Source organism: Plectropomus leopardus, chromosome 12 (assembly GCF_026936395.1).
Source record: "Plectropomus leopardus strain MGB_pleo_1.0 chromosome 12, ASM2693639v1, whole genome shotgun sequence".
Classification (NCBI taxonomy): Eukaryota; Metazoa; Chordata; class Actinopteri; order Perciformes; family Serranidae; genus Plectropomus; species Plectropomus leopardus.
In genome coordinates this window covers 8,344,027-8,357,283 of record NC_142187.1, presented here as the reverse complement: position 1 = coordinate 8,357,283, position 13,257 = coordinate 8,344,027, and the positions used below count along the sequence as shown (strand labels likewise).

General features: G+C 42.8%; 1 protein-coding gene across 4 annotated transcripts in view; it reads left to right on the top strand.

Moving 5' to 3' along the window:
- cdh24b (cadherin 24, type 2b) overlaps nt 1–13,257 on the top strand; it is a 172,743-nt gene that overhangs the window by 55,961 nt on the left and 103,525 nt on the right. For all 4 annotated transcript variants that reach the window (XM_042497571.2, XM_088085100.1, XM_088085101.1 and 1 more), the window contains exon 2: nt 1,350–3,167. In XM_042497571.2, the coding sequence (XP_042353505.2) occupies nt 1,644–3,167 (1,524 nt within the window). In that variant the 5' untranslated portion in view covers nt 1,350–1,643. The remainder of the gene's footprint in view (nt 1–1,349; nt 3,168–13,257) is intronic.

Here is a 13,257-nt window from a genome sequence, read left to right as displayed (position 1 = left end):
TTAATTGGGAAGTGGCTATTATAATGAGTTGTGTTTGGGTAAAAACTCGCAGTAAAGATGCAGATTGTGTAAAATTGAGAATAACAGATTTAAACAGTGGTTGGTCAAGGAGGAGGGTCTTAACGTGTATAAGACTCAGGCCTCCAAGGCCAATAAGACAGTCTGAGGGTGGCTGGGAGCCGGACACTTTGTGGGAATTGGAAAAAAATTGCAAAAAACAACTGAAAAAAAATCAGTCTTTCTGTTTTTGATATGGATGTCCACGTTTTGGTTTTGTCACTGCTACTTTTATAGAAGAAAAAAAAAGTTTTTTTTTTTGGCACACAGGCCATCTTTTCCTCTTTCGTTTTTGTAACGCATACCTTTAACAGAAAGCTTTTGTTATGAATATGGGTAATGGCGTTTGAAAGATTTGTGAGTGAGTTGCATTTTTTGAAAAAGTTTGACACACATTAGGGACTAAAAATCTTACATCCTACCATATTTTGTTTTGTAACTGGTGAGTCCTCCAGCATTATGGAACTGCCAAGCCATATCACTGGAGTGCCTTTCAGTAGGAGTTTTTTTTTAAATTACATTGCATATGCCTACCTTTTTCTGCACACAGCAATAATAAAGAGGTTTTTATGTTAATAGAATCTGGCAAATAGCCACATTATTGACTTGTCAGATGCGTAGGCTGTTGTTACTGTACTGAAGAGTGCCCGCTCTTATCTGAAAACAAGCCCACTGATTGATATCTGACATTTGGGTTTGGTGCAGGATTTTTTCCATTTGAGGCATGAGTGCGTGAGAAACACGCCGAGAGTGCGAGTCGGATGCGTGAGAGCCGAGGAACCTTTTACAATCGCTCAAGGCGCCATGTACAACAAAGTGCATCTGCATCCACAGCCTGTATCTGTATTGGGATTCTAACTGACTGATCAAAGCACAGTATTAATCCGGCTAATTAATCACGCATCAAAGTGATATGAAGCTAGCTGGTCCCTTTCTGCACTGCAGTCAGAAATCCTTGACAGTTGTTCCCATTAATAGCTGCTCAGAGCGTTTTCTAATAGTGTTATCGTATCTGTTTCCGTGTAGAATAGCAAGATGATAACTTTGTCTGCGTCTATCTAATAGATGTGAGAAAAAAAAACACTTGGGTCATTATGGAGGTATAAATGGATGTGTGTTCTGGGCCTTAAAAAAGCCCTCTGTGCTTTTGAAAATGATTTGCCGCTCTGTTAAAAGGTCTGTCCATGCCTGCTCGTCTACAAGTTCTCCTACCTGTCTATGCTGCTTCACTTTTAATTAACGCAGTGCAATGATTAAAGTTTTAACTTAATTATCTTTATCTTTATTCTCAGGGTGTCCAAGCCTCCGTGGGAAACTGAATGAGACGCTTCGCAAGAGGAGTGGGAAAAAAACCAGCAGAGAGAGGCTCGAGATAGAGGAAAATATTAAGCAGCGTGGAGAAAAAAAGGGGGGAGAAGGAGTGAGTGACACCTGCCCTCCAGCTCAGTGTGAAGGGCACGGAATGAGAGAGTGAGAGGAGGGGTATGAAAAGAGTGAAAACAGAGGAGAGAATGAAGACAACCGGAAAACAAGGCCTGCCTCACAGCAAACCTCGCTCAAATTAGGACATCTCACCACAAGACAACATGATTACAAGAAATCTGCTCCTATTGGTGTCCCTGTGCCTGTGGGAGGGGCTCGCGGGAGGCGCCTTGGCCAGTAAGATTGTGCGGAGGAGAGGAGTGGGCGGGTCGCACGCGCTGAAGCTAGGGGAGAACAGAGCTGCGGACCAATGGGATGCAAGCGTGGATGCGAATGCAATGCCCGTGGTGACTCTTAGAAACCTGATTAGTCATGAGCAGGCGGGCGACACTGGATCTCATTCCAAAGTATTGCAGAGTCATGCTGCTCCCTCAGTCGCTAACAAGGAGAGGCAAGCTTTCAAGCCCAAGCGTGAGGTTGACTCAGTCAATAAAAAAGAAGTGACTTCACACATATTAGCCAACAACAAGGAGCTAAATCTGGATGTGAAGAAAGTAAAGAACAACACCAAGAATGCTGAGACTAAATCAGGGAGGTCGGAGAAGACAATCACAATTCATCACAAGCCAGAGCTACACACCAATAAAACCAGGTTTAAGTCTGGCTCCAGATCCAGGAGCAGACCTGATTTGAGTGTCCACACTACAGGTGTGCCAGGGAAGGGGTTCAGCATGGATTCAAACCGAAAGCTGAACCTCACCGGCAGTTATGGGGTTCTGAAGCTGCTGTCGAAAGAGAACCTAGTGAGGATCGTCAATTCCCAAATGCAGAGCGTTCCCAGCCTGAGCTTCCCGAGCAAGGGCAGCCGGAGCAGGAAGAGGGATTTGATTGACGTTAATCACAGACAGTTAGAGGCTCAGAAAGTGCAGAGACAAGATATGGCTGTCACTCAGCTTCACACTGGATTTGATAATCAGACCGCATTTCCTTATTTAAGCCCAGTCACCACCCCAGATCTTAATCGAGACCAGGGAGCCAACACTCGTGTTAATCCACTAAGCGAAGTCAACCCTGCTTTGAGTAAAGGGCAGGGCAACCTGGGAATGCAGAGTTCAGATAGCAGTGATAGCAAGAGCAAACACCTTGTTCGCTTACTGTCAACGCCCCGCAGCGAGGTCAGCCTCAGCCCCGAGAAAGAAGTAATAATCAGCCAAACAGAGCCGCCATTTACTTCAACAAAACATCTCCCAGTGTACGTTCCCTCGGAAACAAATGATTCCCCGCCGTCTGTGCTGACAATGCAACCCCTGGGAGTACGACCGGGGAACCGAGCGGCAGATCCCCATAGAGACCCATTAACAGAGTCTGCTCACATTAGTCAAACAGAACTCAGCACAGCTCAGTACCCCACAGATGAAGACAACAAACTTGTCAACAGCAGTCATGTCCTGAGGCTCCACCCAGCTCCCGAATGGAGCCACGACACAAAAGACACTGGGATGCAAGCTGTCGAGCCAGAAAACGGGATGGGCCTCGTGTTCGAGGAGGCAGACTCTGAGGCGGAGGAGGAGACGCGTGATCGCATAGAAGGGACTAGGTCGCGCTCTCGTAGCAGGAGGAGCTGGATCTGGAACCAGTTCTTTGTGATTGAAGAGTACGCCGGGCCTGAACCCGTGCTCATCGGACGGGTAAGGAAAAAGACAAACTTCATTCATCATTTACAAGGGCTGTGAACTATTTTATTAATGTTTTATGAATATTTAAGACACCGTTACAAGTCTCGTACATGGCTTATTTAACCTTAGGTCCTCAGGTACACATCTCATACAAGAAGTGCTTAGCATAATTTAACCCCAAAGATATGCTCTGAGTTTTTTTCTGCATTGTTATGAACCTGCAATTGGAATTGATTTAAATTGCTCCAGCGCGATGTGGTGCCTTCCAGGTAGCAGTAAAAACTCCAATGAATCAATGGTGTACTGAGGCGCAACAAAAGCCCCAGATCTCGTCTGCCCAAGGGGCTAGTCATGATCACTACCAATCTGCACCCGCCAATGGAAATTGACATATCCAGGAGAATTAATGGCTTTACTTTTTCCCTCCACCATTGATCCTTACCCCAAGGCAGAAAGCAAGAGTAGTCCGAGTGTTCCCTCATTTCCCTGTAGGTCAGAGCTGTCAGCTCTCCTCCCTCATGGTCAGAGGTCTGCAAGGTCCCGCTAATGCTATTTCTTTCGGACTGATTTACACTTGCTTTGACAGGATTTATCACCGCGTTCTCCCCCGGCACAATACACACAGCGCTGTATTGCTGTGCTCTGTAATTTAGAATCATTGACTGGGCACGTCTCACCCCCATTGCCCCGACGCACCCTCCACTCCTCCTTTGAAAGAGCGAGGCAGATGAGCGTGTAGGAGGTCACGTGGACCGGACAGAAGGTGTCTCGGAGCTCTTCTCTGTAATGGCTGCGCTCTCGGTCCTCAGCATGCGCCAACTGTCTCAGTACCCAGCTGCGGTAGATGAGCTAATTTATAAGCCTGTGTGGCCAGTTTGCTGAGCAAATGAATAGTAATGATCCCTGTGTGACTGCTGCAGGCTGTTGGAAGCCACAGAGTTTAGAAGTTGTTGTGTGTGCGGGTACTCGAAGTTGAGATGGTGGTTAAGAGCTCCAGCTCAGCGGGACGTGTCTCACTCTCAGTTGACAAAAAAAAAAAGACCCAAATTGCTTTGTGTTTTTGGATTGTATTATCCAGGTGCACGCAGATGGACAGGAGCCTGCGGCCCTCACGCACTGCGTCCCTGAGTGTGCCGATGATTAGCCAACATTTAATTTGGCTGTTTTTGCCTTTGCACTATGACTGATGATGGGCTCAGCTGAATGCTATGAAGCACTGTTAGTGGCCGCGGAGAAGATGCAAGAGCTAACGGTCCAGCTTACAGATGGCACCGCGTGTAAAGCCATTAGTGCCAATCTGCTGTGTCAAGCAGGTATTTATGCCAGCACATTGTATGGCACTCAAGGAGGGAACAATGCCAGTTCACACACATGCCCATATGATTGTGCTGACACTTGGAGTACACCCAGAAAGCTATTGTGTGTGTGTGTGTGTGTGTGTGTGTGTGTGTGTGTGTGTGTGTGTGTGTGTGTGTGTGTGTGTGTGTGTGTGTGCTGGGCTTGAGATGCGTATGATTAGTACCCTACTGTATTAGACAGTGACGGCACACATGAATAATGCTCTTATAGATATTAATGCGCTTATGAATTTTTAATCTCGCGCTCTGCTCCAGTGCAGCCCGCTGCTATAGGTAGAGAGATCAATGTGGACACGCTGCCTTGTTTTTTTCCCTATCTGGGACCTGATTGTGCTTTAATGGAGAGAGCTGTGATGGAGAGCGTGAAGAAATTGACTGTACAGGCCAGAACAGCTTCACCTGCCAGATCCAACGCAGTCCAAATTCAGGCTCAGTCAGTTGCAAAACACTCTCTCCTGTGACTCACAACATGTGACTCAGGCAGCTATATGGCGATTGCACATGCAGACACACACGCCTTGTTCATCTAAAGGTGCGATTCTGTATTTAATTGTGGGCTCTCTCTTTAAAATTCCACCCTCTAACACTGATTCATGCTGCTATTTTTTCTGTGATCGCGCACAACTCGGCCTGGATAAATCTCCACTAAAGCTGGCGACAAGAGCCAAGACTCTAATCTGTGATGTCAATGGGAGACAAAAGGCTCTGCTGCTAAAGTGATAATGAATTAGGGGCCAGTATTGTGGACACAGTGACACCGCCCAGTGTTAATTTTGCATGGATATTTATAAGCACTTTTGTTAGAAGTGCTACAAAAAAAAAAAAAACACAGCTCAGTTGGTATTAAATCTAAAAAGAAGCAGCCAATGAGTCACCAGCTGTCCATTCACTGTTGTTGGAGTAGCCCTTGAAAACTCTTAATACCATCAAAGATCTAAGTTTTTGTTTACTGTAGTATCTTCTCTGCGGAGAGTTGTTCAGGTTCACAAGAGTTGCCAAAAAGGGCAAAGAAATATTCTGAGTGGTGAATTGTCTGACTCACTTTTCTGCTCTCTGTCAACACTCTCTCTCTGTCTCTCGCTTACATACACGCAGACACACACACACGCAGACACACACACACACACACACACACACACACACACACACGGACCTGCACACACAAACACGTACATGCACACGCGTGCGCGCGGATTGCAGACGATGCCATGTTACTATATTTTCTCACGCTGGAGTGTCTCTGCCCCATGATAATTGTGAATTTAATTGATGCTGTCACATGGTCTGTAATGGGGTTTCAAGTGATTGCAGAGGCAGTGCGAAAAGAAACACAGATTTTTCTTGAGGAGAAAAGGCGCCTCAGCAGAGCTGGGATTAAGAAAAAAACACCACTTTCTGATTAGCTTTTCTTCCTCTCTTACTCTCCTCTTGAAATGCAAACTCCCTAACACCTCGTGTGGGGAGACAACGTGACATATATATACTGGTTTCTTCCTCTCTGGGAGGAAATGCCGACGTCTTCATGTTGCCCTGTATCACCTTTATAACATCTGAAGTGTGTGAGCTACCTGCCAAGTCGGTGAACATGCATATGTAATTCACCAGTGTAGCAGGAAATGGATAGGCTATCAGCATCATTAACATATCATTAACATCACTGTGAGCATACATTATTCATATTAAGTGAAGTACGGCTGTATTATACAATTAACATTATTGTCTTTGACACACACACTACAACACGGTGTGAACATCAAACACCTCAACATCAATGTGAATCATTAATTAAATAAGTTGAGATGCAGACACACCAAACAATAGCAGCCAGCTCCCAGGGTAGTGCATACTTAGCTTTCTTATTATGTTGAATCATTCATTAAGAGTCACTGCAGAAAATTGCTCTGCAAAATGCAGTTAAAAGATTCCTCCTGCCCGAAGGCATCTTAAGATGTATAAATAACATAGTTATTGACCGCTCTGGTATTGATAACTCCTGAGCCCCTGTGCAGCGCCTCTGGCTGCAACGTGCGCACACATGATATTGCGAAAGAGCTTGTAGGGAGTCGGCGGTGTGATGCAAGGACGAGAAGGAGGCTGTCACAGGAAGTTAAGTGCTGGCATTTGGGAATGTATATGTGTGTGCATGTACATTATGTTTTTCTGCGATGCTCACTCCAGCAAAGTCCTTTTTAGTCATTAGCTGCAAGCCAGTGAGGGAAAGTAACTAAGTACATTCACTCATGTGCAATGTTGAGGTAAAGTGCTTTTACTTAATGATTTATTTTTCATGCTACTTTATACTTCCACCTCACTACATTTAGAAGTATTTTACCCTTATTTCACATTTATTTCTCAGCTGTAGTCACTAGTTTTGCAGATTTTACAACAAAATGTAAGTATGATCAACAAAATAATATGACGTGTTACTGTAGATAAAACCTAAATGATATATAAAGTGGTTAAATTAGCTAAAATGTAATCCTTTTTGGCCTCTTAACATTAAATGGTGCTTACATAGTCTGAAAGTCATTTGGCCATTCGGCATGTGCTACAGTTTTTACACATGATTATCATCAATTGTTTGCAATACTCTTGCAATACTCTTGTACTCTTGTAAGCATTATGGGAAGTGTAGTATCCTGTGTTGTTGGAGCTTGATTCATACTAAAATTCAGGATATCCCGACCACACTCTATCTATGTTTGTTTTTTGCAAGTACCCCAACTTTATGAAAAGAAAAACTAAATTGCTAGAGGACCAACTTACAGTCATCTGTTGTATTTTTAAAAGAGATGCTGTTCAAAGCGCGTTTTGTGCCTCCAGTTATCAATAAATGTTTCATTTTGTACGCAACTTGGGGACTTGTATTATTAACACTTTTTTAGCATAACCACCAGTCCCCATGGTTTTTGCCAGATCAACCGGGACTGATATCTTATAACTTAAAAGGAGCTCTGTTCGATATCTACAGCACTAATATAGAGGAAAAACACAATTTGCCATGTAAAGACGTAGTGGAGTAATGGCATTCTGAGTAGAGAATGAAGTTACTCTTCCTCCGTGTGTATTTAAATCCGAGCTTCTCTGCTTTTTGTTTTGGTAGATGGTCCAGCCAAGTGTGCATGTTAGTGCATGTGAGTATGTGTATCCCATCTGAGTCACTAGTCACTGCTGCACTGCACTGTTGCTGTTGTTAGCACCTTTTACACTGTTAGTACTGTTAGCTGCTAGCCGTTGGCTTCATACTGTATGCAGACAACTTCTGAGTCATAGATGCGCTTTTAATATCGCATAGATATTATTACTCATTGAATACCTTGAAAATGTTAAATTCAGAACTTTACTTGATACATACTATGTGTGTTCATACTGTGGTATTGGTACTTTTACTTGCAGTGGAAAATTTGATTTTCCAAGTTGTATTACTGTTAGCACCACTGTCGCAAAGACAACTATATTGTGCTACATTTTCCTCAGAGCCTAGAAACTACCATTGCATGCATTTTGCTCTCCAGAGTTGTTCCACCAACCACCATTTCCGCTACTGGGGATGGTAACTTCTATGAATTCACAGTTATACACTTTGGCAACTGGGAATAGCTACCAATAGCTATCTGGGGAAAAACAAGCACATTCCTCTTTGTTTTTTTTGGTTGCAAAATGTCTGACGCTTATCCTTTTTGCCATAAACTGAGCCTTTTTTCCCCCAGGAGATCGCACCAAGTGGCAGATAAAATTGCATTTTGAAAACATGGCTTACGGGCCAGTCTTAACATAGTTGGTGTCGTTATTCTATAGCTATTACACTGTGCAATCGACCTTTACTTCATACTGATAAATTAAAGTAACTTGAAGTAAAAATGTGAATACTTTTCTGTTGCTGTATGCATGCTAGATTTCCTCCCCTGACCTGAGCTGAGGCTTACATAACCCACTTTTAAAAAAAAACCACACACACAAAGACTTGTAGACTCTAAGTACATATTTGTGACGCAAACACATCACAAAACACAGAGAGCTTGTAAGTCCTGCTTCAAAGTTCTTAAGAACACTTGTCAGATAAAAGGGTTCTTTATGAAGCTGAAGGAGAAAGGCATGGAGTCACACAGACGAAAAAACTATAAAAAAAGAAGTCGAGTGTGTGATGGTGCCAATAGGAGGGCCAGCGCTAACTGTAAACACACACCACCTGACAAGGAACTCATCAATAATGATTGAAAAAAAGAAGTCTCCTTGCAAGCAGCTCTGTGTTTTCATGTGCTTCCACTTTTACACTCCCTGTAGAAATCATTTAGCCTCCGGGTTCGAGCACAGCAGGGGTGAGACAGCAATTAGAGAGTGACTACAGTGTCGGAGGGAGGGAGGGGAGGGGGAGATAACAAGACAGACGAGAGCGAGATTACCATGCAGGACGACGGAGGGGTGACGCGGAAGAAAAGGGGGTAAAAGCGGAGAGAGAGGTTAAAATAGAAAAAGGGGATGCACGGCACATTAAGGGCAGCGTTAATGGCATGTGGATACACAGAGCGGAGTGGCAGGGAGAGAAAAAAAAATTGGTGGAAAGTGAGGAAAGGTTAATAGCTTACAACTGGCGGAGGGGAGGAACGTGTGAGGCAGTTTAAGGAAAAAGAGAAGGAGGGGAAGGAGGGAGAGATCACACACGTTTCTTAAGCTGACCTCTCAGCCCGACGAGGCCTGAAGCGAGCCGCGGAAAGACAGACAGCGGAGAGAGAAGAGAGAAAGAGAGGGTTATGAAAGGAGGCAGCCGAGAATCCAGGGCATCAGCGAAGGGGGGGACGGGCCGGGTTTATGCGGAAGGGAGAGAAACAGTGAGAGAGAGTGTAAAAAGCAGTTAAATACCATTTTATTGCAAACCCCCGTGGAGGCCACATTCAAATCTGTGTCTCTGTGCTGAGTGGGTGCAGGATCACATAGAGAAAATAATAGATGGGATGACTGAGAGAACAAGGCGACGAGGAGAAAAAGAAGAAGAAGAAAAGAAGGGGGAAACTGTGGAGTCTATTAAAGATGGAATTCAAAGGAAACACAGGCTGCCTTTCTCTTCTTTACTTCCAATCTCCCCTCTCTCTTTATAGCCCGTGTTTCATCTCGGGATAATGTCGAACAAATCAGCAAAGCGAGCTTCTGAATTTAAAGCGTCATTCTCCCCGCATGTGAGAATAGCAGTATTTTATCTCTGAGGAGTATATGAACTGCTTAGAATACATCGACACCATTTTCAACTTAATATAACAATGTATTTGTAGATAACCTCGGAAATTTGGGTTGTGTCTAACCTCAACAACCCGAAGGTAATGGGATGACAAAATAAAGCACAAATTGGAGCTGGTTTATGGCTGGAAGTTAACCCTTCAAGGTTAGCGCGTGAGCCACAGAGTGAGTGTTTAGCCAGTATGCAGTAATGTGACACAGGGAATATGTGAAGTGAAGAGGCTGTGCAGGCGCTGAATTCATGATTATGCATAGCCCTGTGTGAGCTCAGTGACCTTGAGCTAATATTTATGCGTTGGCCCGGGCCACGCACTCCACTTCTCCCTGTGGCCCTGAAGAGGCCATGAGTCAGGGAGCGGAGGGCACGGCGAGAGAGGAGGGCAGAGGACGCCGAAGAAGAAGGAGTAAAGTCATACGATGGAGGGAGAGAGAGAAATAAAGAGAGAGAGGAATGAAGGCAAGAGCTGTAAGGTGACATAGCTCACCCTGAGGCAGCCACAGTGAAACAGATATTTCCAGCTGATCATAGGATCTGATCAGTTAATCATCGCTGTAGACGGACACGTCTGATTTGAACTTTAGCTTATAAATACTCAACATCGCAAGTAGATGAACTGTTGGCATGTTGGCCTCATTTGTGTCAAAGCATAGAATCGGAATACGAATGTTTACTTTAATCAGTGCAAAGGTCTCTCATGTTAATATTAATGCAGTGGTGGATTAAGTTGTTGGGTAAACTTCTAAGCTTTACTTTTCTTGGACTGGATTCCAGCACTAAAAGCAGCAAAGTTGGACATCTAAATATAGTAACAAATGTTTTTATTTATAACATGGCTGTGCTCCTGAACTCACATAATTTGCCAGGAATTTTAGCATTGCACATACGGTACAAGGACTTTGACTCAACTTATATTTAACCCTTTAAAACCTGAGCAAATTTGTATGATTTCTTTCAAAAACATAGGAAGAAGGAAATGAGCAATGAGAGAAGAAATTAAGCAAAAATTAGAAAGAAATTAGTAAAAAGTGAAAGAAAATTACTTAAAATTAGTTAAGAAAAAAATTACTAAATCTACTAATTTCTTGCAATTGGTGGAACATTTCTTACCAAGTTGCTTGCTGCCTTTTTCCACATGCTTTTAAAAGAACATCAATTTGCTGAGGGTTCAAAGGTTTAAATATTTGTGTAAGGTGTCTGGAAGCAGCTCAATTAAAGTGCTCCAGGTTTCAAAGAGTTGAGGCTGATACAGATACAAAGATGCAGGTAAACATAGATAACAAGCTGAATTATAGTTGGATTTCACTTTTGTGGAATTGAACTGAACCAATATAAACCAAGTCTACAGCAATGCTAGCAGTTTGCCATTAACGTAAAGAAAACCAAGTTTTAAGATAGAATTTTGTTTTTGGCAAATAAAAAGTCAAAATTGTCGATGTAGAAATAGTGGTTGTCATGCTAACATGCTTATACTGACAGTGCTAACATGCTAATGTTTAGTAGATACAATGTTTACCTTGTTTCCCCTCTAACCATAGACTGTGGGAATAATGGATGGAGCTACCATGACATTATCCACTGGTTTGTGGACTTTGCTGTTTTTGGAGACCCTGTTTGGAGGTGGAGGGATTAGGGATAGATCTGACTCATTGGCTGTGGTGAGGCTCAAAACAGAGCAACCCAGTTATATTTCTATTCTGTTACTTTTGTTTTTTTAGTGGGAGTTATGTTTTGTATGTTGTATGTATTTTTTCCAGTTGCAACTTATTTACAGAATGTCAGTTTTATATAACTGCACTAACATAATCCAGACATAATAACTAAACTAACTTAATAAGGTGATTGCAAACGAACAATAACAACTCCTTATAGCAAAATATAACTACAATCCAGCCAGCCATCACTCTCAGTAGTTTAATTTTGGGAGAAGATTGTACTCAAAAATGAAAAAGTGAAGTGGCAGCTACTAAATTTTCTCTTAGAAGACGCTAAACTGGCTATATACTAGATATATCAGCGGGAAAAACAAAACTGGAGTGTAAAGGTCAGGAGTCCACATCAGCACGGCTCTGTACACACAACAAACAGCTCTGTCCATGGTCCTGAAATTTTAGCAACCCTATCCATAACACCTCTCCTGGCCAGACACAAACAAAATATTTAGCAATCAATTTGTCACAAATGACACACCATGAAATGCACTATAAAGTAATAATCAATACTACCGAAATTACTTAGTTAAAAGGCTCACATGAACCAAAATCATAAGCCAAGAGTACAATTCAACACAGACACCACAGTGGCTGTGAGACACCACTGCTATAATACACTCATGAAGAAGGCAACATAACACTGTAGGCTACAAGAAGTCTGACTGTCACAAGCCAAACATGTTATAAAAAACCAGAGTTGTTACACACGCACAGCAACCGCACAAGCGCGCACAGTAAAATACAATCAATTAACCATCAGCACGTAGACCCACACAGCCATTAAATAAAGTGGATTAGTCTCCGAAGATTTTTGTCTCTTTGTTGTTGCACTTTGTAGACGGTCCCTGAACGCTCATCTCACAGCCGGCAGCACAAGAGCAGTATCATTTGTCCAGCTTGGAAGACGGCTGATTTTGATTAAAATTAGGTTGCGGCTCGTTGTCTACTTTACTATGGTTGGAAAGAGGCGTTCTTTGTGTTTTAAAATTTCGTTTATGAGTTATTGATCCAAGAAGTTCCAACCTTTGAATATCTTTCTAACTTCACCACAGAGCTTCGTTCACAAATGCCAACTGCTGTTTGAACTGCGTTTGTAATTGCCAGCTGGTGATAGAAAACTAAAACAAAGGACAGGGAAAAGGAGACTAATAATGACCTCAAAGGCCTTCTTTTGTGTTTAAAGGACTGGAACCCCTTTGCTGCTGTCCAGCCAAAAACAGACGGCTCTTTTCTTCCTCTTTGGCAATTTTGGCAGGGCCTTGCCACCACATCGGCCTAATGCCACAGTTGCAGTCACAAATGACAAAAATCTACCAAGTGCAATGTTTGCTGGAAAGGTGTGTGAAGACACCCAGCAGAGTTTTGTCAAGAGCTGGCAGAAAAACCCTAAAAAATTTACCCCCGTGCAGTTGTCATGAACATGGAAATTAGAGACCAAAACAGTCTCTTTTTTTTTTGTATCAGGCTCGAAGCATGTTTATTTCTGCTGTGAAATTAGGCATTGTAACAAGGGGGTCTGTGGAGATTGATTTGCTTATGGAACCAACTTCATGTGGCTATTAGAGGAGCTGCAGAGTGGCATTTTATGTTGGCTTTATTTTTCAGCCCCAGAGTTTGCTTGAAGCTGACTCAAAGGCGAAGTCAGTTGTCAAGATTTAGCTGGAAACATGGAAAAATGCGTTTTCAGTGGGATTTTTCATTTACTTGATCTAGATCGTGGAAACTTTGTTTCTTTAAAACTAAATGATATGTTGGACTCTATGGTTTATTGTTTTTTTTCATTAATTTGAATTACATAAGCT